This window comes from Salvia splendens, chromosome 14 (assembly GCF_004379255.2).
Source record: "Salvia splendens isolate huo1 chromosome 14, SspV2, whole genome shotgun sequence".
NCBI lineage: Eukaryota > Viridiplantae > Streptophyta > Magnoliopsida > Lamiales > Lamiaceae > Salvia > Salvia splendens.
Genome location: NC_056045.1, coordinates 4,281,020 through 4,300,951, shown reverse-complemented (window position 1 = coordinate 4,300,951; position 19,932 = coordinate 4,281,020). Strand labels below are relative to the sequence as shown.

Genomic DNA, 19,932 nt, shown 5'->3' with positions numbered 1-19,932 from the left:
ATTGTCCGTCCGTGTTGAATACTTCCAAACAGGTCCAGATACAGTTGGTCGGCAAAGTCTCTCGGCGTTGCAGAAGTGTACGTGTGCCATCCGACAATTTGCTACTGGGCAAACGGCCGACCTATTCGACGAGTATTTGCATGTCGGTGAGTCCACTGGAATCCTTTGTCTTAAAATTTTTTGCGATAGCGTTCGTTCAGCTTTCGGTGATGAATTCCTTCGGGCACCCACCACCGATGATTGCCAACGGTTGCTTCGTCTTCACGAAACAGTCCATGGCTTTCCCGGTATGCTTGGCAGCATTGACTGCATGCATTGGAGGTGGAAGAATTGTCCGACTGCTTGGAGGGGGCAACACTTAAGCGGCCACAAAGGCGGCGGCCCAACACTTATCCTTGAAGCGGTCGCCGACTACCGCCTATGGATTTGACATGCACATTTCGGTGTTGCCGGATCCAACAACGACTTGAACGTGCTCTATTCTTCACCCCTCTTCAATGATGTAGCACCGGCGATCGACTTCACCGTCAACGGAAATGTATACCACATGGGTTACTATCTCGCCGATGGTATCTACCCAAGGTGGTCGACTTTCGTGAAGACGCTCATCAACCCGCAAGACCCGAGACGGGTTCTTTTTGCGCAACGTCAAGAGTCCGCGCGGAAAGACGTCGAAAGAGCCTTTGGAGTCCTTCAAGCCGGATTCAACATTGTGAAGGCCCCGTCTCGGCTGTGGTACGTGAAAAATATCGCCGACATCATGTACACATGTATTATCTTACACAACATGATTATAGCCGACGAAGGACCGAGGGTGACTAGCTTTTACGACGAGGATGAAGCTGGAAGCTCAAGCGCGAGGTCTCCCCCACGCCCAGGTGTGCATATGACAGTGGGTGAGAGGATCGAAACAAGACACACAATGCGCGATACCCGAACCCCCGTTGAGCTATAAGAAGACCTAATCAAACACATTTGAGCGAAATTCGGCCACGAGTAGTGGTTTTTTGATTTTAGGAGTTGAATTATGTACTCCCTCCGTCCCATGCTACTCGCACTTTTCATTTTAGGCCGTAAATTTGGGATTGATTTTTTTGTGTAATTAAAAAAGAATTTTAGGTGTAATGAGACATCACTTAATAAAAGAGCTCTTAACTTAAACTAACATATTAATTAAATGCATTAATTCTAACTTAAATTATAAATAGTGTAAGGACTTTGTGACGAGCCGAAAAGCAAACGTGCGAGTAGCACGGGACGGAGGGAGTATTTTTTATTGATTAGGAGTTTAATTATGTAATTTTATTTTTTATGATTTTAATTATGTAATTTTTTTTCAGAATTTAATCATGTAATTTTTAATTTTTAATGTATTTTGTAATATTATTCTGGGTATTTTTAATGTATTTAAATTTTGTGGAAATGTTTTTATTTAAATTGAATAATGGAATGGTTTCGACCATTGTGCTCGTCCTTATGGAAGAGCACAGATGTGGGTGTTGTGCTCTTATTTAAGAACATGCAGAAAAAGTGGGTCCGAGCCCACATCTGTGCTCGTTGGCAAGAGCACAGACGTGGATGCTCTAACAATCAATACAATAATTCCACCTTATAATGTTTCAAAGACTCGTGACACAGAGTTTTATTTATAGTTAATAGAAATACATGACTTTTAGCATGTAGTCGTAGGTCGAGTACACTCTATCAATTGTCATTAATCTTTTTATTTTATAATTTGGATTCACTTTATAATTTGGATTCACTAAACCCTACAGCTGACTTTTATTTTGCTACGATTTTATTAACTACGAATGTCATCAACTTGGATGACGCAACATAAAAAAAATTATTTGTCCATGCATGCCACTAAGTCAATCCAAAATTTTAGGGAAAATATGAAATATGACATTTGGAGACTTAGAGCATCCGCAACGGTGGCGTTGCTCGGCACCGCCGTCCGCGCCGCTGGCACGGACGCCACCCGCCGCCGCTGCGCTCGCGCCGCTGGCACGGCGCTGCTCGATGCATCGAGTAGCTGACGTGGCGCGCCCTCATTCGTCAACGGCATAGCCGTTGGGTTTAAATAATTTTTTTTAAAAAAATCGCTTTTTAATTAAAAAAACCGATAAAAATAATAAAAATTTCACTTCCCAAAAAAATTATATCCGTTTATAACCGTTTTTTCCCACTTTTTAATTTTTTTTTAAAAAAAAATTTTACCTCAAAAATACACACTTTCATCTGTAAATACCCTCAATTTCACTCCCAAAAATTCACATCAAACTACACAATTCTCATCATCATTCTCTCATCTCCATTCTCATCTTCAATCTCTCATATCCATTTTCATCTTCATTCTCCCATACCCTACAACATCACTATGTCCGGCCAAGGCGATAACCCTACGGGCTCCCACGGTTGGAACCCCGAATGGTTCGGTTCACAACTGTTTCCTACTCCGGAAACGGAATATTCGGCCCCTCCTCAAACCCAAGATTCGGTCGTTCCGGGTGGCTACCGCCCATACCCAATCGACGACCAAGGTGCCTCCGAAGGACGATACGGGTGGACACCGGAGCATAGGCCGACCGCCCCCTCCCAACCTCCGCAAGCTCCTACTCGCGGCAGCGGTGTCCGCACACCGTACACGCCGGCGGAGATGGATAAATTGTTCAAGGCGTACTTCGAAATCTCCGAAGATGCGGCGGTTGGCACGAACCAATCGGGCGATCACTTTTGGTGGCGCGTATCTCGCCGGTACAATGCAAACCGGCCGCCGGGAACGATCGAGCGCAACGAGAGTATGGTGCGCAACTGCATCGACCGAGCCAACGACGAAATTGGCAAGTTCAATGGCTATTTCCTCCAGGAGTCGCGGAATGCCGGTTGCGGCCGGAGCGAGGTCGACATCATCACTGCGGCGCTGAGCACATACCAATTCATGAACGGTAAGTCGTTCAAGTACCTCAATGTTTGGCAGGAAACGCGGTTCCACCCGAGGTATCTGGGAGGCGTAACATCCTCGTCTAGCGGCTCCTCAAAACGGTCAAGGTCGGTATCCCTATCCGACTCCGGCTCCGAAGAAGTGGCTAGCCAACTCGCCGGAGCTAACTTGGGTAGCCCCGACGCCGAACCAAGCGGTTCCCAACGCCGACCGCAAGGAAGGAAGAAGGCGGCGGCCGAGCGCCGGCGCTCCGCGACTCCATCGGCCCCCGCCCCCGAACCCGCACCCTATGTTCCACCTCCACCCCGAACAACTCGTTGTGGGCCATTTTGGCCCAACTCAATATGGCCGATAGGTCAACTATGACCCCCACGCAACTTCAAACGCATGAGGGCATGATAGTGGGTCTCAAAAACAATTGGGGTTGTTGCCGCCGGATGAGTAGTCTTCCTCGGGTAATATTAGCCAATAATTATGTAATTTTTAATTTTAGTATTTTAATTATGTAATTTTTAATTTTTAGGATTTTAATTATGTCTTTTTTATTTTATTTGTATTTTGTAATATTTATTGTGATTTTTTAATGAATTTTAGTATTATGGAAATGTTTATGTTTAATTGAATATTAAATTAATTGTGGTCGTCCTTACGGAAGAGCACAGTTGTGGGTGTTGTGCTCTTGCCAGAGAGCAGGCATGAATAGTACCGCCCGGGCCCACAACCGTGCCGCTGGCAAGAGCACGGTTGTGGATGCTCTTAGAGTTGATCATTGACAAAAGAATCAATTAGAAAATGTAAAAAGAAGGATCACTTGAAGGTAGAGAATATAAGCATGATATAATTGTATAGTTAGTGGTAGATCCAAGATCCTAAAACAGAAGGAGCAAAATAAAATTTATCGGAAACTAATGGAGGGGGGGAGGGGCAGCGGCAATGGCAATGGCGGAAGCTATCGGAGGTGGTGACAATGGAAATCACATTTGGGTCCATGGTAGCGGTCACCCCCTCCTGCCCCTGGATCCGCCGTCGTGTATAATTACACATTATATCACCCCAATAGATTATGTTTATCTCTTTCTTTCAAAATATGGAGTATATTATAAACCTTATACTCTAACCAATAAACCCTAAACTCAAATGTCGACACACCTTTCGCAAAGTGAGTTCCGGCTCCTATAGCACGTACTTCACTTCATTGCCTTCTACGGGCCTGTTTCCGTTTCCCGACTATTTGATGTTGTCCAGGTGCCTAAACTGAGGTCGTTGGTGTTTTGTTGTAGCCTTGGTAATTAATTTCAGGAACTGACACAATTATCAACAATTCGCTTCATTTTCAATTAAGAAATAACAAGGATACAAGTAGAAGACGACGAGAAACCAAGATTTTGTTTATCGGAAGGGATACGGATTCGATCTGGTGAGATTCTTTATTTGAAGATTAGGCTGTGTTGCAAACTCCATCCATATAAAGTGGGACGTCCAATTCAAGAAATGCCCACAACATTGTGGTCACACACACACACAATGATTGGTTCACAAAACACCAAGTAGATATCATTCACCAAGGGGCAAAATAATGGAAAATAAAGTGCGTACAGACAAGAAAAACAAAATAATTAGGTACAAACAAATATAACACCAACTTGTACTGAATTTTGTAATGGTTCCAGAATACACAAGCAGCTTCAAATATATGGAGAACTCTGGTTATTCTCAAATGGGGATACTTACTGAAATGTTGTCAGTAATATGCTTTCCGTGGATTGTTCTACAAATATTTTGAAATAGTGCAGCTTTAGATGATTAAACAATAACCTTGCTTGTATATGAAAGGGTGTAATGAGAACAGGTGAAAACCATACCAAAGGATTTGGTCAGTGGCGATAGCCTAGCATCATCCTCTTCTTATACTGCTCGTAGATGTCATCATCGGGATTGACTTCGCCTGGAGCTTGAGCACCGACACCCAAACTTTTTGAGCTCCCCAGACCCTCACCTGCAATTATCTCCACTATGTTAGAACTATACAGATTGCCAAGACAAACTAACACTAACACTAAACCCATGTTGTAGGAGTAATCGCCAGTCAATTTTGCTGGTAGACTGAATCAGTAGCTGCTAACACGTCTCATATGCAACTATACTATAGAATATCATTTTCCATTCAAACAAAGCAACTAGCAATAATTAGAATATACACATAGTTCCACATCAAGTGAGGATACTATTCTCAATTATGTATTTCGTCAATTACTGCAGAAAAAAAGCTGAGCATTGTTGGATTTTGCATAGAGGTATCAATGTCTCAACTTGTAAGCAGAGTATGATCCTCGAGAAGTCAGAACAACCACATAGCTCAGGAAAAGCAAAAGTAAACGAAAGCTATGAACTAATTGAAAGAGGAGACTTAACCCAATTTATAACGCATAAATTAGGTTTCATCCCAAAGAATAAAACTTAATAACCAGAAATAAAGAGGAATTATATTTCAGTTAGCCGCCCCAACACAAGCTCAATCAAATCCCCAAACCTAATTTATCGATTGGATTCAATCCCAGAAACGCAAAGGAAAACAGAAGCTCTTTGAAACCCCGGGAGGCAAGAGATACCACGCGCCAATAATGACACTACAAGGAAATCCCCGTCCCAGCAAAAAGAGGGAAAACAAATTTTTTTTATGAATCGAAATTAAAGAAAACTAAAACCAGCTGCTTACTTGATGAAGTCTGAACTGGAACGATCAATTTCAGAGGGATTAACAATTGCAATCCCTAAACGGTTATTGGATTTGTGTTTTCGTCAACACGATTAAAATGAGTAATAAAAGATTTGCATATATTTCTCACCTTTTTCTCAACTTCTCTTTGCTGGAAATGGGCTATTGAACGTCAATTTCTATATAGACTAAAAAACTGATAAATTGGTTAGTTATCAATTTTCATATCAATATAAGTATTTTTTTTAAGACTAAAATATTCCTGGTGAATATCTCTTTCATATTAAAATATGATCCATCAATATATAAAATGTGAGTTTTGGAATACCCTTATTGTGAATTTTAGAATTTTATATAGTCTATGCAACAAATAGGAGCCCATGTACATTTTTTCTTTGGAATAAATACATGTTCCACATTTCAATGGAAATAGAAAGAAATCCAAATTTTACTATCTCATTTTAAAAAATAAACACTATTATATCGAATTTTCAATAATGTCAAACACGACAAAAATTAAACAAAGGATTTTGTCATCCCTTAACAAAACATATTAGAGTTGATCATGGTTTATCATCTGATTTGATATACTGATAACTTTTGCCACTCATAGTTATTCGATAAGTTTAAATTATATAACAAGTTTAGATACAATTTAGACGCTCAAAAGAGTTTATGAATTGGTGTCACAATATTTATACTGTTACTATCATAATGAAGATTACTAATATTAGTATCATTGAACCAAATTCAAAAACTTTCAAAAATATGGTCTCTTGAAATACAAGAAAAAATAAATAAATTAAAGATCAAGTTCACCTTATCAGAAAAACATGTCTCTATAAAGCCTTGACCTTACCAATCAATTTTTAGTATTGTATTCAATTTTTGACTAGTTTCTTATAGTTAAGGTTAGGATTTATTGAACCTGCGAAGTTATAGAGTTTTTTTCTCAATAATAAATGGAGGAGGTGGAACCGTGGAAGGTTTAGAAGAGACTTCTATTTTTTTTTATAAATACTTAAAATTCACATGTTTTAATATCTTTTTTATTACATTCTTCATTGGACTTTTTGCAGAAATCTAATCCGATATTAGGTATCATTCTGATTCTATATCAATGTTGTTTTAACATGAAATTAATTTTCGACATGATATTTTTTTATTTATCTATTAATAATGTTTAGTTTGCACCCCCAATTCATTCTCTCAATTATTTTGTGAGTGGAGAATTGTTTTATTTGGCAACTTTTACTAAATGTATTATTACAAATAATGTAATGTGTTGGATTGTTTTGCCAATTTTTACTAGATTCATTGTTATTTTGTTGTATATTACATACAATCGTACATAGACGTTACCACGATTCGGGAACCGGCGGTTCACGGTTCGAAACCGCCGGTTCCGATTCAAGAAAATCGTGAACCTGAACCGGCCCGTCCTAGGTTCGACGGTTCTGGTTCCTGAACCGTGAACCGGCGGAACAGCCGGTTCCTATCCGGTTCCGGGCCGGTTCGGCCGGTTCGGCGGTTCATGTTAATTTTTTTTAACATTGTAATTCAAGTAAAAAATGTAAATATACTTGCATAAATAAAATTAGAATAATGTGAATGCGATGTACAAATGCAATTTTATTGATACAAATTACAACTTCAACATTACAAATTACAACTTTAAAATTACAAATTACAAATTACAACTTAAAATTTATAAATTATAATTTAAAAATTATAAATTACAAAAGACTTAAAGTCTTGATTACAATTTACAAATTACATATTCGAAACAAAGGGGAGAAAAAAGAAATAAATGAAAAGGACTTGAGCTCAACTTAAATTTAAATTTAAGTTGAGATGTCTATGTATCCTCAATGCTCAATTGCATTTTGGAATCAAAGTCCACGTAGTTCTCTTACCTTGCTTACCTATTTGGCTTGATCGGAGGAATTGGCCTACTCTTCTTTGTCGGGGAAGTAGTCTTGGTCGGGTTGTACTACTTGATTGTCCCAATCCGGTTCTTAGTCTCTAATTTCGGCGGAGCACCAATAATCAAGTAACGTGGTGGCTTCCATGTTTTGCCCGGTGAGTCTACTTCTTCTGTCGTCCAAGACGTTGCCTCCAACACTAAAGGCGGACTCGACGGCGATAGTGGAAGCCGGAACCGAAAAGATCTCCTTGGCCATTGATGCAAGGATGTGAAAATCTTTCTCGTGTGATCCCCACCAATCTAGGACGTCGATTTGTTGGGGAACGAGACATCCTTCTTCATCATTGAATGAAAAGTGTGAGTCAAAATATAAATCTAACTCACTTGCCGAATTTTCCGTCCTTCCTCCGCTGCTGTAGCCGTATAGGTCCGCCAATTGAGATTGGGCGTCGGGGTCATCAACTTGGAAGAAGCCAAAGTTATGTGTTTGACGGGGGGTCTAGGTCTCACTTGGTGGGTACTGTTGTACTTGGCTTCGTAATCGTGAAAGAGAGCCCGCAAGTTGAACTCAAAATTTCTTTGGAGAGTTGGGAGGTGGGGGAGGTTTATTTGGAATGTTTGGGCTAGGTTTATGTAGTTGTCGTCGTCCTCGTCATTCGATTGCAAAGCTCGGAGTGGTTCAAGATCAATAGAAGCCAAATTGTTGTAATAAAATTCTAAATTTTTTTAAGTACCAACTAGTCTCCATTTTGGATCCAAAATTTTTGCAAGCAAGAAAACCGTTGGGATCTCATTAAAATATTTGAGCCATTTTTCAACCAAGTAATATAAAACACACATTAATTCAAGATTATTTGCGGAATTTTTCATTGCAGTTTTAAAACCAAGTGATATGTACATGCAATGTTCTAAAACACGAACGGATGTGCAATAATACACACCCGATAACTCAACGGTGACATTTCTAAAACCTTTGAATAATTTAAATAAACTCATGCTTTGATCCAAACAAGAAGAGGTTAGATATAAATCATCTACATGGAAAGTTCTATAAAAATCAACCAAATATTCTATATGCTCTAATGTAGAATGCAACATATCATATGTAGAGTTCCATCTAGTAGACACGTCTAAAATAAAAGTTGTGTACCTTATTTTCTTCGAATGACAATACTTCTTCCACGCCTTGCCAATTTGAGGCTTCCAATGGATCAATGATACAACTGTTGTAGTAGGTTAAATATGTCTTTGCCATAAAGACAAAGCATCTTGTACACATAAATTTAAAATATGACAAATACATCGTTGGTGAAAATACGTACCACTTATCACCGTGGAGCAAGCCGCAATTAAATCGGGTATACTTGCAGTGTTAGCGGTTGCGTTATCAAAACCAACCGAAAATATTTTGTTGCATAAGTCATAATCATTCAAAACTTGAATAATTAAAGATGCAATTGCTTGTGCGGTGTGCGGTGAACGAAATTGTCTAAAACCAATTAAACGTTTATTTAAAGACCAACTATTAGCTATAAAATGACATGAAATTCCCATGTAAGAATTTCTTTAGAAAGAATCCGTCCACACATCAGAGCAAATATTAACTTTGTGCCCCAAGTTTGATAGAAATTTTCCAACTTTTTTTTTTTTTATCAAAAAACTGTCGGTTGTTAGATCTTTGAGCAGTTGAGGGTGGAATTCTTTTTGTAGCAACATTAAAAGCGGTTTGCATAGTATCTTCATTTTTTTGTCATTAAAAAAATTAACCGGCAAATGTTTCATTGCCGCCCATCTTACCATAGCATCGGTAACATTTTGGGAATCATATTTAAATAGAGGCGTACCTGTTTGAGACGATGAGCCGGCAGGGAAGTTTATTTGGCTTTCGGACTTAGTATGCCCATATTCCACATGGTGTTTTGTCTTCAAATGGCGATGGATAGACTTTCTCCATCAGTTCCAAATGGATAGACTTTCTCGCAATAGTTGCAATATGCTTTGAACTCATTTGTCTCCACGGTAGTGGTCGAATCATTAGGATTTGAAATTACCACCGGGACCTTCTTGTAATGTTTGGTGAAAATATCGGATTTCAACTTTGGAGGCATCTTCTTCTTTTGTCATCCTGAAGGAGGAGGAGCATCGGCCACCTCATCATTATCACCAACTTGGCCGGCGCTAGAAGAGGGGAATTGATGCGATCCATCATCGCCTTCGTCCGATGTTAGATTCACATCGTATTCGAATTGCGAAGCCGAATGTGAATGCCCCCCTTGTTGGTCGTCGTCGGCGAGGGAAAGTAACAAGGCCACATTTCGATCTTCTTCCTCCTACGAAAATTATACAACTAAGTAAAAATACACATAGACACATAGATGTTAAAAATAAAATTATGAATTTAATAAGAATGAATTAACAAAAAACATAAACATATTAGAACTTACTTGAGCTCGAAGAGCGGCTCGCCTTCCAACCTCCTCCGCAACTTGTGCTCTAGTAGGGGCACGTCGACGACGAGTATCACTTTGATCTTGGGCAATTCCCTTGCCCCGATCACCACCACGACGAGATGAAGACACGATATTTATGGAAATTGAAAGTGGAGAATAGAGAGTAGTGTGATTGTGTGAATATGATAACGTGAACAACGTGAGTAAATTTTGAGCGCAAATAACGTAAACAACTTGAGAGAATGAGGATGGAGAATAGAGAAATTGAGATTGAGAAGAGAAATTATTATTAACACAAGAATGTGGTGAGTAGAAATGAAGAGAATGGAGGGTATTTATAGGGAAAAATTGTGATTAAATAAAATAAAATAAATTCAAAATTTCAAATTTTTGAAAACCGGCTGAACCGCCGGTTTTCGGTTCAAACTGCCGGTTTCGTCAACGGTTTTCTGACGAAAACCGGCGGTTCCTGACCGGTTTCTGAAAAGCCATGGGGTAGGTCGGAAATAGGACTGAAAAGGTGTCGGGAACCGTCGAACCGCCGGTTACGGTTTTCGAAAAATTTGAACCTGAACCGGCCCGGTGGAACCGGCAGTTCCGGTCACGGTTCGAACCGCCGCCGACGGTTCCGGGCCGGTTCGGTGCGGTTTGGGGACCTCTAATCGTACATTGTTCGTACATACATATTTATTTTTGTTTTGCGTGGCGCAAATATTACTTTATTTTTATAAATTTTAATTATAGTAGTATACAACAAATTAAATTTTTTTGCATACCGCACAAGGTTACACTTAAAATTAAAGCATCAATAAAAAAAATTAAAAAATCATACTTATATGTCCAAAAGTTGAAAATAAAACTATTCTCATGCTTTTAATGTCAACCATTCATCATAAAAGTACAAATAGAAAACTCATTCGTTATTTTCAAATTAACTAAACTGGACTCATTTTTAAAAGAGCCAACTAATCAGGGTTAATTAGAAAGCCCACTAGTTATGCAAATCCAAGCCCAAATCCACTAACTATAATTAGGTTAAACACTTGTTCACCTCCATCTTTCTCTCTCCATCTTCTCCATGGCTCCGAAGCAGCAAAACAGTGGTATCTTTGTGGGGTTGAAGAAAGGTCATGTCGTTACCCCAAAGGAGCTAGCGCCGCGCCCCTCCGACAGGAAAGGGGGAGTTTAATGCTTTTTGTTATTGCAATTTCATACCAGTGCTATCTATTTTAATTTTTATATGATTCCTGAATTTGTGTCATCTTCTTACTTGCTCCTTTTGTTTTTGCAATTCTTAATCTATGATTTTATTCGGCTACTGAATATACGCACATTACCGATTCATTTGCTAGAATCATAGTCACTAACAAATGTAGCCACTGATTCATTATGCTCAAATTTAGTTATTCAAATTAGAAAGTTGTTTTGTGATGCACTAATTCACTGATACATGAGCTCTTTGAACTCATAGTCACTGACAAATGTAGTTGTAGGATATCAGGAATTTTGATTGGTATTGTTTAGTTGTTCAAATTTGGAATTTTTGTTACTCTGTTGTTTAGTTATGCCTTAATCTGGTGATACATGAGCTCTTTGAGCTGATTTAGAGAATTGAGATATTTGAAGGAGTAACCGTCTTTAGATATGTAAGCCTTTGAAGGTAGACATTTTGTATGTAGTCACTGACAAATGTAGTTATATGATATCAAGAGTTTTGATTGCTAATGTTTAGTTATTCAAATCTGAATGTTGCCTTACTCTGTTATATAGTTACACACTAATTGAGGGATACACGAACTCTTTAGATGCGTGTGATAGTTGGTTATTTCGACGAAGTTTTGGAACGTAGACATTTTGTATGTAAATGATTTTTCGTCTGATTCATTGCATAGAAAATCGATTTCCCTGCATTAGGTAGTTTCAGTTGGTTTTTCAACTTGTTTATGATCAAAAACTATGTTTTAATACAGAAAACAAGCAAGCGAGTGCATTTTGTGAGGAGCCTTATCAGAGAAGTTGCTGGATTTGCACCTTATGAGAAGAGGATCACTGAGCTTCTCAAAGTCGGGAAGGACAAGCGTGCTTTGAAGGTAGCCAAGAGAAAGTTGGGCACCCACAAGAGGGCAAAGAGGAAGAGAGAGGAGATGTCTGGTGCTCTCCGAAAGATGAGGTGAATTATCTTTAAAATAAATGGTGATGTAATGTTTCTTTCTGTAGTAATAGTATCTTTTATTCTGCTTTGTTGTTGGAGCAGGGCTGCTGGTGGTGGTGAGAAGAAGAAATAGAGAACATGCTCTTGGATCTATTTTTGTGAGAGTTGATTAGGACATCCTTTGATCTAGCTTCAATCAGTTGTTTATTTTGCTAAAGCTTGACAAATGAGACACATTTTGGTCTTGCTTTATCAGTACTATCTTCTCTGACGCTTGTTTTCATGAAGTTTTAGTACTTGGAAAAGAAAATTTAGTATGGTTTTATACATGCAAGTAACAGTTTAGCTTAAGCTTAACAATGGGCTTTACAGAAAAATGGTAAGAGTAGAAGAGCATATTATAAAAGATTTTATCATAGTAGTCATATAAAGTGTTGTAAACCATTTTTTTAAAAATAAAGCGAATTTTAAATCTCAAAATCACCAAAAACGCTTGAAAGTAATAATCAAGATTGAACTTGGTTTCATGAAACTAGGACTTTTGCTCTATTATAATATCAGTTACTACTAGTATTGATCCCTGAAATACGATAGCCATTCAATACCTATATGAAATGAATATATCCAAATTCCACAATACAAATATGAGATAACATTCTTTGTTATGAATTCCAAACACAAGTGGCCAAAAGTGCATAACTTTCGTAAATAGAAACGAAACCTATCAAAAGAAAATTTGAATTCACTCTTCCTCTTCAATGACTTGGGTACCCAAGCCCTTCAACCCTCCTTCTGGAATTTCTGCAACGGTGACCAAAGAGTAGAGCTCTTCCTTGGCATCTTCATCGTCATTTCTCTTGCGTGCAATGCGAACACGGATCCTTCTTGGCACACTTCGGATTCCACGGCTCCATATGTGCTTGTTCAACTTGACATCAACCCTTATATCATTAGTTCCCATTGCCTTTTGGGCAAACTCCCGGATCTCCTTGATGGCATTCGGTGCCTTCTTCTTGAAGGTACTGAGTCCAATTCAGCACACCAGTCAAGTTCAAAACAAGCGAACAACATAGCTAGCTTAACTATAGCATTGATTTTATCAGTATGTAAATATATGAAATCAATTATAACATCATAGCTATGCTAGATCAATATAACACATTGAACAATAAGACTAAAGTTCAATCCAATTTTACAGAGATGGAATAGCATGCTATGTAGCAAAGACTGTTTTCCATATAACTAATAAAAACAATTATAAAGTACAAGCAGATGCAGGGATAGTAGTTAGTTTTACAAGTATATTCACAAGGGAGTAAAGAAGCATCAATGATATATGGAATCTACCATGTTGAGAAGGCTAATGATCATTTTTTATTTTGAAAGACAATTACATAATTTGAATTAAATATTTATCAAGCAATAAATATTCTCATACTCTTAATATATGTGCTTCTGCTGCCCTTACATACTTTTAATAACTGATTTCGATTCATCAAGAATATCAAAACCATCCAGAATAGAAAAATCATTCATCACTCAAGCAGAAATTAGTGTCTACAGAACAGCAACATTTCATCTATCATTTTCAGTCATACTGGATCGCAAATAAATAACAAGAATCTGATAAAAATAGCAGCAATTAAGCGACAAAGACCTAGAGATTGAAAAGATAATGAAAGAAGGTAGCAAATAGCTCAGATACGGAGAGCATAGTGTGTATCTCGTAGAGAGAAGTGTTTTATACCATCCGTGGAGACGTTTGTGCAAATTAATGGTGTATTCTCTGGAGACAACCTCCTCTTTCCTTGGCTTGTTGACCTTCTCCACCATTGTTGCTGCTTCAAGGTTTTTCGCCTCTTTCCCTTTGTCTGTACACAAACCCTAGAGATTTATGTGTGATTTTATTTGGGCTTCAGCGTAAAAAGGTCAACTTCTATGGGCTATTTTATTCATAAAGCGGGCCTTGATAATAAATCTATTAGGGGGCGGGTGGTAGTTCATACAACAATTATCAGGCTTTGTGGGAAATGGGTATTTCTTGATTTGGTGGATAGAGATGTGGGTTGTTTGGTTCAGCCCAACAAACTACTACAGCCTAATTTGTGGGAGTTTGGTTGAAATGGAGTATGGCTGAAAACAAAATGCCTCAGACTAAACTACCCGTCTTCGGCTTCTACTCTATTGAGTTAAACGAATTTTTCGGCATTGGGAATTGAACAGAAAATTGAGCTCAATTTAATTAGTCGATCAAATTTCCTCTGCATCCGCGCTAAACAATGGAGATCTTCGCGCCGGCTTCCTCGAGCTGCTTCTTCGCCTCCTCCGCTTCCTCCTTCGTCACTCCTTCCTTGAATTTCTTCGGCAGTGGGAATTGAACAGAAAATTGAGCTCAATTGAATCACAAATTCAGATTATGAACTGCATCTACACATCTATTTCGAAATTCAAACGAAATCGACCAGAAATTCAAATTCATTTACCGCACAAAATTAGTCGAACGAATTTCCTCTGCATCCGCGCTAAACAATGGAGATCTTCGCGCCGGCCTCCTCGAGCTGCTTCTTTGCTTCCTCCTTCGTCAATCCTTCGATTGGTGAAATCGGGGCTTCCTCCTTCGTCAATCCTTCGATTGGTGAAATAGGGGGGTAAAATTGGACCCACATATCCGTTTCAGCCGAATCGTGAAAACACTCCTCCTTATACCTGTTAGGGTCGACATCGTCGACCCCAACATTAGTTTGATATTGTCCGCTTTGGGTCAAGCCCGCACGAATTTATTTTTGGGTCACTTCCAAAAGGCCTCAAACCAATTGGGGTTGAACATGAATTATATATCCCTTCCAACTTCCCCCACTCATCCGATGTGGGATAGGTTTGTAACCCAACAATACCTGCTCACCACCGGGATTGTGTAGCAAGTGTAGTGTGGAAACCCGAAGCCTCTGTACCGGGTCGCTGGATTTATATGTTGCCTACCAAACTTTGAAATGAGGTTACACAGTGCTGTTTCGGGCGTTTTCGGAGCTACCACCCGACCCCTTAGTCTAATGTAAGTAACGAATGCATTATTAATCACTTTACTATTCTACTTTTAATTCCGGTAAATAAAATATTTATATTTTTCTGTTGCTGTTTTTTTCTAGCCTTCAAATTAGGTGAGCAATTTTTTTTGAAGTTTAAAGCGTGTCGTTTTCGTTCTTCATTTCAAATTGTGTGATTTATTTTTCAGTTATTAAAGTTTAATATTATCTTCGTTACAAAATAAACTTTCGAAACGTCACATATATTAATGTATAATTGGCAAAATAAAAATAAAATAATTACAATATTATTAGTAGTATAAATCTCACATCAGAGAGGGGCAGGGGCTTAAGCCCCTCCCAACGAGATATTTTTCAAATTTTTTCTACATCTAAATTATTTGAAATTTTTAAAAAACTCCCAAAATAAGTAATAGGAGTAATATTATTATATTAGGAAAATTTATTTTTTAAGAGTGAGCAAATAATTTGAAAGAAGTGTATTGTCCATTGGCTTTTACTTATAACATTAATTTTAAAAATTAATATATTTTCTAAATATATAAGCAATAATTAATGATTAGAAACTATAAAATATGAATTTTGAGCAAATAAATCGCTAATGCCACTTTCAAAATTGTTTTCCACAAAATCTACTTATATTCTAGTACAACTCAATCATTGTAGGGATTATAACTAATGTCGAACTAATTTCCAATCATCTAACCCTTCCATTTTAGTTTAGTTTTTTCAATTCATTTTAGTGTATTTTTAATTAATTTTGGTGCATTTTATGCAGAGTTCATTTATGACCGTTTTAATTCACTCTTTCTAAAAGGAAATAAAACGATCTAAAATGAACATAAAATGATCTAATAATAAACTATTCAATCTCTGCATGAAATGAATATATCCAAATTCCACTATACAAATATGAGAACAGAATATGAAAAAACGAAAATGCATTATCTAATTGCGTAATATCTTTTGTTCTTAATTTCCAACAACGAGGAGCCCATAAGTGCTAAACTTTAAGTTAATAAAAATCTATCAAAATAAAATATGAATTTTCACTCTTCCTCTTCAATGACTTGGGTTCCCAATCCCTTCAACCCTCCCTCTGGAATTTCTGCGACGGTGACCAAAGAGTAGAGCTCTTCCTTGGCATCTTCATCATCATTTCTCTTGCGGCCAACACGAACACGGATCCTTCTTGGCACACTCCGGATTCCACGGCTCCATATGTGCTTGTTCAACTTGACATCAACTCTTACATCATTTGTACCCATGGCCTTCTGGGCAAACTTCCGGATTTCCTTGATAGCATTTGGTGCCTTCTTCTTGAAGGTACTGAGTACAATTCAACAAGTCAATCAACTTCATACAAAGGGAACAACAAAGCTAGCATAAATATAGCATTATAATAAAAATAAAGTACTCCTCTTAGATATACTAGATACTTGCAACAAATTGAACAAGAGGACTTACGTTCAGTTCAATTTTACAAAGATGGAATTACATGCTATAAGCCTATAACAAGCACTGTTTTTTTTTCAAATGGCTGCATAGTTTCATTTACTTAGTAAGTAGAAAAATATCCTTGGTTTCATTTATCTTCAAAAAAACAATCTATATAAAATATACTAGTATACGAAAAATAACTTTTAAAGGCCAGCAACGCAGTACCAAGAATTTGGGTCTGTTCATGTTTGTGTCTATATTGTAAGTAAACAAGAATACAGATACCTGGATATGCTTCCAGTAATCTAGTATTTCAATACAATAAATAATCTTCTCATTGGAAAATATATTACGTAATTTATAATATAGCAGGTGCATAAATAGTAAATATAGCTCAGCAAAAAGTAATGAAAACAATTATACAGTCCAAGCAGATGCATGGCTAGTATTCAGTTGCACAAGTATATTCCGCAGTCAGCCAAGAAGCATCCATTGTATATGGAATCTATCATAATGAGAAGACTATTGATAATAAGTTTTTGTTTTCAATCTTTGAAGGACAAAGTACTTAAAACAATTGAATTGAATATTTATCAAGCAATAACCTAATCCTCATCTTCTCTTAATTCATGTGCTTCTGCTGCACTATCATACTTTTAATTAATGATTTTGAACCACAAAGAAACTCAACGCCATCCAGAATCGAAAAAACTTACTACGGAGTACTACAAAATTCAAGCAAAAATTGATGTCTACAGAACTGAGCGATAATTAGACGCTAAACGCTGAGAAATACGGCATTCAAACTATCCACTTAAACCATTATAAACGAGAATCAATTATAGAACAGCAACATTTACTGGATCGCAATTAAATATTGAAATTTTGATAAAATAGCAGCAATTAAGCAAGTAAACGCCTAGATACGAAGAGTACCATCCGTGGAGACGTTTGTGCAGATTGATGGTGTACTCTCTGGAGACAACCTCCTCCTTCCTTGGTTTGTTCTCCACCATTGTAGCTGGGTGCTGCTGCTGCTGCTAAAGGTTAATTTCTTCGTTCGCAGACGAAAATAGTAAAAACCCTAGCGACGATATATTATCAATGATTTGATTGTTATTGCTATGGGCCTAAGAGTAATAAAGCCTACTTTGTGGGCTATTTTGTTCGGCCCTTGATAATAAATATGCCAATAAAATCTGTGATCAGTAGCAGTAATCCGTATTAAATATTTGTTAACTTTACTTATTAGTATTATATTTATAATACGATTAATAATTAAATAAAATTTTTTCCTATATACTATAATCGATAAATCGCTTAGATAATTGTGAGAGGCTTCTTCAATTTAACCAAACAGGAATCGAATTGAATCGCAGGCGAAACCCTAAGTCCCAAATTGTGGTACAATGGCGGCAGCAATCAGCCTCCGCAAAGGGAACACCAGGCTCCCGCCGGAGGTGAACCGCGTGCTCTACATTCGGAACCTTCCGTTCAACATTACGAGCGAGGAGATGTACGACATCTTCGGCAAGTACGGGGCGATACGGCAGATCCGCATCGGCACCAACAAGGACACTCGCGGCACCGCCTTCGTGGTCTACGAGGATATCTACGACGCCAAGACCGCCGTCGACCACCTCTCCGGCTTCAACGTGGCGAACCGGTACCTGATCGTCCTCTATTACCAGCAGGCGAAGATGGGGAAGAAGTTCGACCAGAAGAAGAAGGAGGAAGAAATCCAGAAGCTCCAGGAGAAGTACGGCATCTCCACGCCCAAAGATAAGTAGTAATTCGTTTCATGTTATCTGGAAAATAGATAGCTTAGGAATATTGAATATGTGACTTTGTAATGCTAATCGATGCTGATTTTGCTTTCTTGTGTTAATGATGATATGGATTTCGGATACTCGCATTGATGAATCGAAGATTATTGTTGAATTTCGATATAATCTGTGGAATGATTAATAGGAGTATTATTTTGATGATTAATGTATCCATTACTGATCAAACTGATAGATAACGAAACACTCTCTTTATTCTTGATAAATAGGCAGCTCCATTACAGTTTTTATAGTTAAAAACACCATGATCTCTCCAAGGATGCCTTAGTGAGAGCAAGAGTGTTGTGCACGAGCTCTAAGGGCATGTGTGCTTAAGGTGTTAACTACCGAAGACACGGTGAAAAGATGACTGGATTCCAGAGCAAAAATCCAGCTTTGGAGATGAATTATCTACTCAAAATAAGCAACAACAACAATGGACAAAAACCAAAATGACTAATACTGGAAACAAAATATATGAAGGTAGAATTGCTTGAATGCACAATGTAAAGATTGAAAGATCAATATTAAGGCATTGGTTGAGGGAAGTCTCGGGGGGTTTCTTCCTGATAACCAAGATCAGTTGCTGATTTGTGTGCTCTCTGGTAGATTTGCTTCATTGCGCCTAACATTCAAATTGAACTGTTTTGCCAGCATAAATTAGACTTAATGTCACGACCGCCCCTTAGGGTTAATAAATACGGGCGATCGTGATTAAAAGAATTAAATAGAAAGACGAAAAGAATTAGAGTTTCAACACAAGTTAAACCAACAATTAATATCTAAATAAATAACCAAGAGTTTAATATTATCCAACAAGAAATTCAGAACATCCATTACCCTAACAATTAAAGTTGTCGGCCCAAATAAATCATAATTAATCGACACGTCACAGCGGAAACGACCAAGAGAAATAGTGACGTCATGTGTGAAGAGACAACGACACTCAAGGTTCAAGACATCAATAATATATTAAATTCACTTGCTCAACACCACCACATCCTCGTCGCCGCTCAACCTGCACATAGGGAAAACACATGCAGGGCTGAGTACTATAAGAATACTCAATGGGTTCATGCCGAAAACATTTTCAATAAAAGTTGTCAATTTATCATGCCATACTTAAGTAACCGTCGGGGTTTAGCTTTAGAAAGGCCCGAGGCACTAAAATCATTTTCCCATAGTAAAAGTCGACTGATCAGTCATTTTCCCATAGACGTTAGCCGTATCTGCCAATACATGACTTGGAATGTGGCCACAAACCAAGCCACTAGACCGGCCAGCCCGTACGCTAGCACACGATCTACCATAGGTGTACACTAGTCCAAGTAGGGTTTGCGGCCCTACGAGGACCCGAATTCGATTTATATAACAATGGCGCATAGCCATATCAGATAGGCACGTTAAAACACAAATCACGGCATGATAAATACAGT

The 19,932-nt window shown here is 38.0% G+C and overlaps 4 protein-coding genes and 1 long non-coding RNA gene across 5 annotated transcripts; 2 read left to right on the top strand and 3 right to left on the bottom strand.

Moving 5' to 3' along the window:
* Positions 1-4,472: 4,472 nt before the first annotated feature.
* LOC121764646 lies at positions 4,473-5,797 on the bottom strand. The gene is made up of 3 exons (XR_006042580.1): positions 5,661-5,797; positions 4,807-4,940; positions 4,473-4,712 (listed from the first exon to the last, which is right to left on the bottom strand). It is a non-coding gene; the product is annotated as an uncharacterized LOC121764646 (long non-coding RNA).
* A 5,267-nt stretch (positions 5,798-11,064) lies between these two features.
* Positions 11,065-12,516, top strand: LOC121763768 (60S ribosomal protein L36-2-like). The gene is made up of 3 exons (XM_042159848.1): positions 11,065-11,217; positions 12,008-12,207; positions 12,292-12,516. The coding sequence occupies exons 1-3, from the start codon at positions 11,116-11,118 to the stop codon at positions 12,320-12,322; spliced, it is 333 nt and encodes a 110-aa protein (XP_042015782.1). The 5' UTR covers positions 11,065-11,115; the 3' UTR covers positions 12,323-12,516.
* A 246-nt stretch (positions 12,517-12,762) lies between these two features.
* Positions 12,763-14,092, bottom strand: LOC121765354 (60S ribosomal protein L31-like). The gene is made up of 2 exons (XM_042161470.1): positions 13,937-14,092; positions 12,763-13,211 (listed from the first exon to the last, which is right to left on the bottom strand). Exons 1-2 carry the CDS (start codon positions 14,020-14,022, stop codon positions 12,932-12,934), a joined length of 366 nt encoding a protein of 121 aa, XP_042017404.1. The 5' UTR covers positions 14,023-14,092; the 3' UTR covers positions 12,763-12,931.
* Positions 14,093-16,159: 2,067 nt separating this feature from the next.
* LOC121765355 (60S ribosomal protein L31-like) lies at positions 16,160-17,787 on the bottom strand. Its single transcript, XM_042161471.1, has 2 exons — positions 17,610-17,787; positions 16,160-16,562 (listed from the first exon to the last, which is right to left on the bottom strand). The coding sequence occupies exons 1-2, from the start codon at positions 17,687-17,689 to the stop codon at positions 16,283-16,285; spliced, it is 360 nt and encodes a 119-aa protein (XP_042017405.1). The 5' UTR covers positions 17,690-17,787; the 3' UTR covers positions 16,160-16,282.
* A 216-nt stretch (positions 17,788-18,003) lies between these two features.
* Positions 18,004-18,625, top strand: LOC121765353 (splicing factor 3B subunit 6-like protein). The gene has a single exon (XM_042161469.1). It carries the CDS (start codon positions 18,083-18,085, stop codon positions 18,461-18,463), a length of 381 nt encoding a protein of 126 aa, XP_042017403.1. The 5' UTR covers positions 18,004-18,082; the 3' UTR covers positions 18,464-18,625.
* Positions 18,626-19,932: the final 1,307 nt, after the last annotated feature.

Coding starts and splice junctions, on each gene's coding strand:
- LOC121763768 (XM_042159848.1), top strand. CDS start 11,116: ATGGCTCCGAAGCAGCAAAACAGTGGTATCTTTGTGGGGTTGAAGAAA. Junction 11,218..12,007: donor GCCCCTCCGACAGGAAAGGG/GGAGTTTAATGC, acceptor GTTTTAATACAG/AAAACAAGCAAGCGAGTGCA. Junction 12,208..12,291: donor GGTGCTCTCCGAAAGATGAG/GTGAATTATCTT, acceptor TTGTTGGAGCAG/GGCTGCTGGTGGTGGTGAGA.
- LOC121765354 (XM_042161470.1), bottom strand. CDS start 14,022: ATGGTGGAGAAGGTCAACAAGCCAAGGAAAGAGGAGGTTGTCTCCAGA. Junction 13,212..13,936: donor CACAAACGTCTCCACGGATG/GTATAAAACACT, acceptor AATTGGACTCAG/TACCTTCAAGAAGAAGGCAC.
- LOC121765355 (XM_042161471.1), bottom strand. CDS start 17,689: ATGGTGGAGAACAAACCAAGGAAGGAGGAGGTTGTCTCCAGAGAGTAC. Junction 16,563..17,609: donor CACAAACGTCTCCACGGATG/GTACTCTTCGTA, acceptor AATTGTACTCAG/TACCTTCAAGAAGAAGGCAC.
- LOC121765353 (XM_042161469.1), top strand. CDS start 18,083: ATGGCGGCAGCAATCAGCCTCCGCAAAGGGAACACCAGGCTCCCGCCG.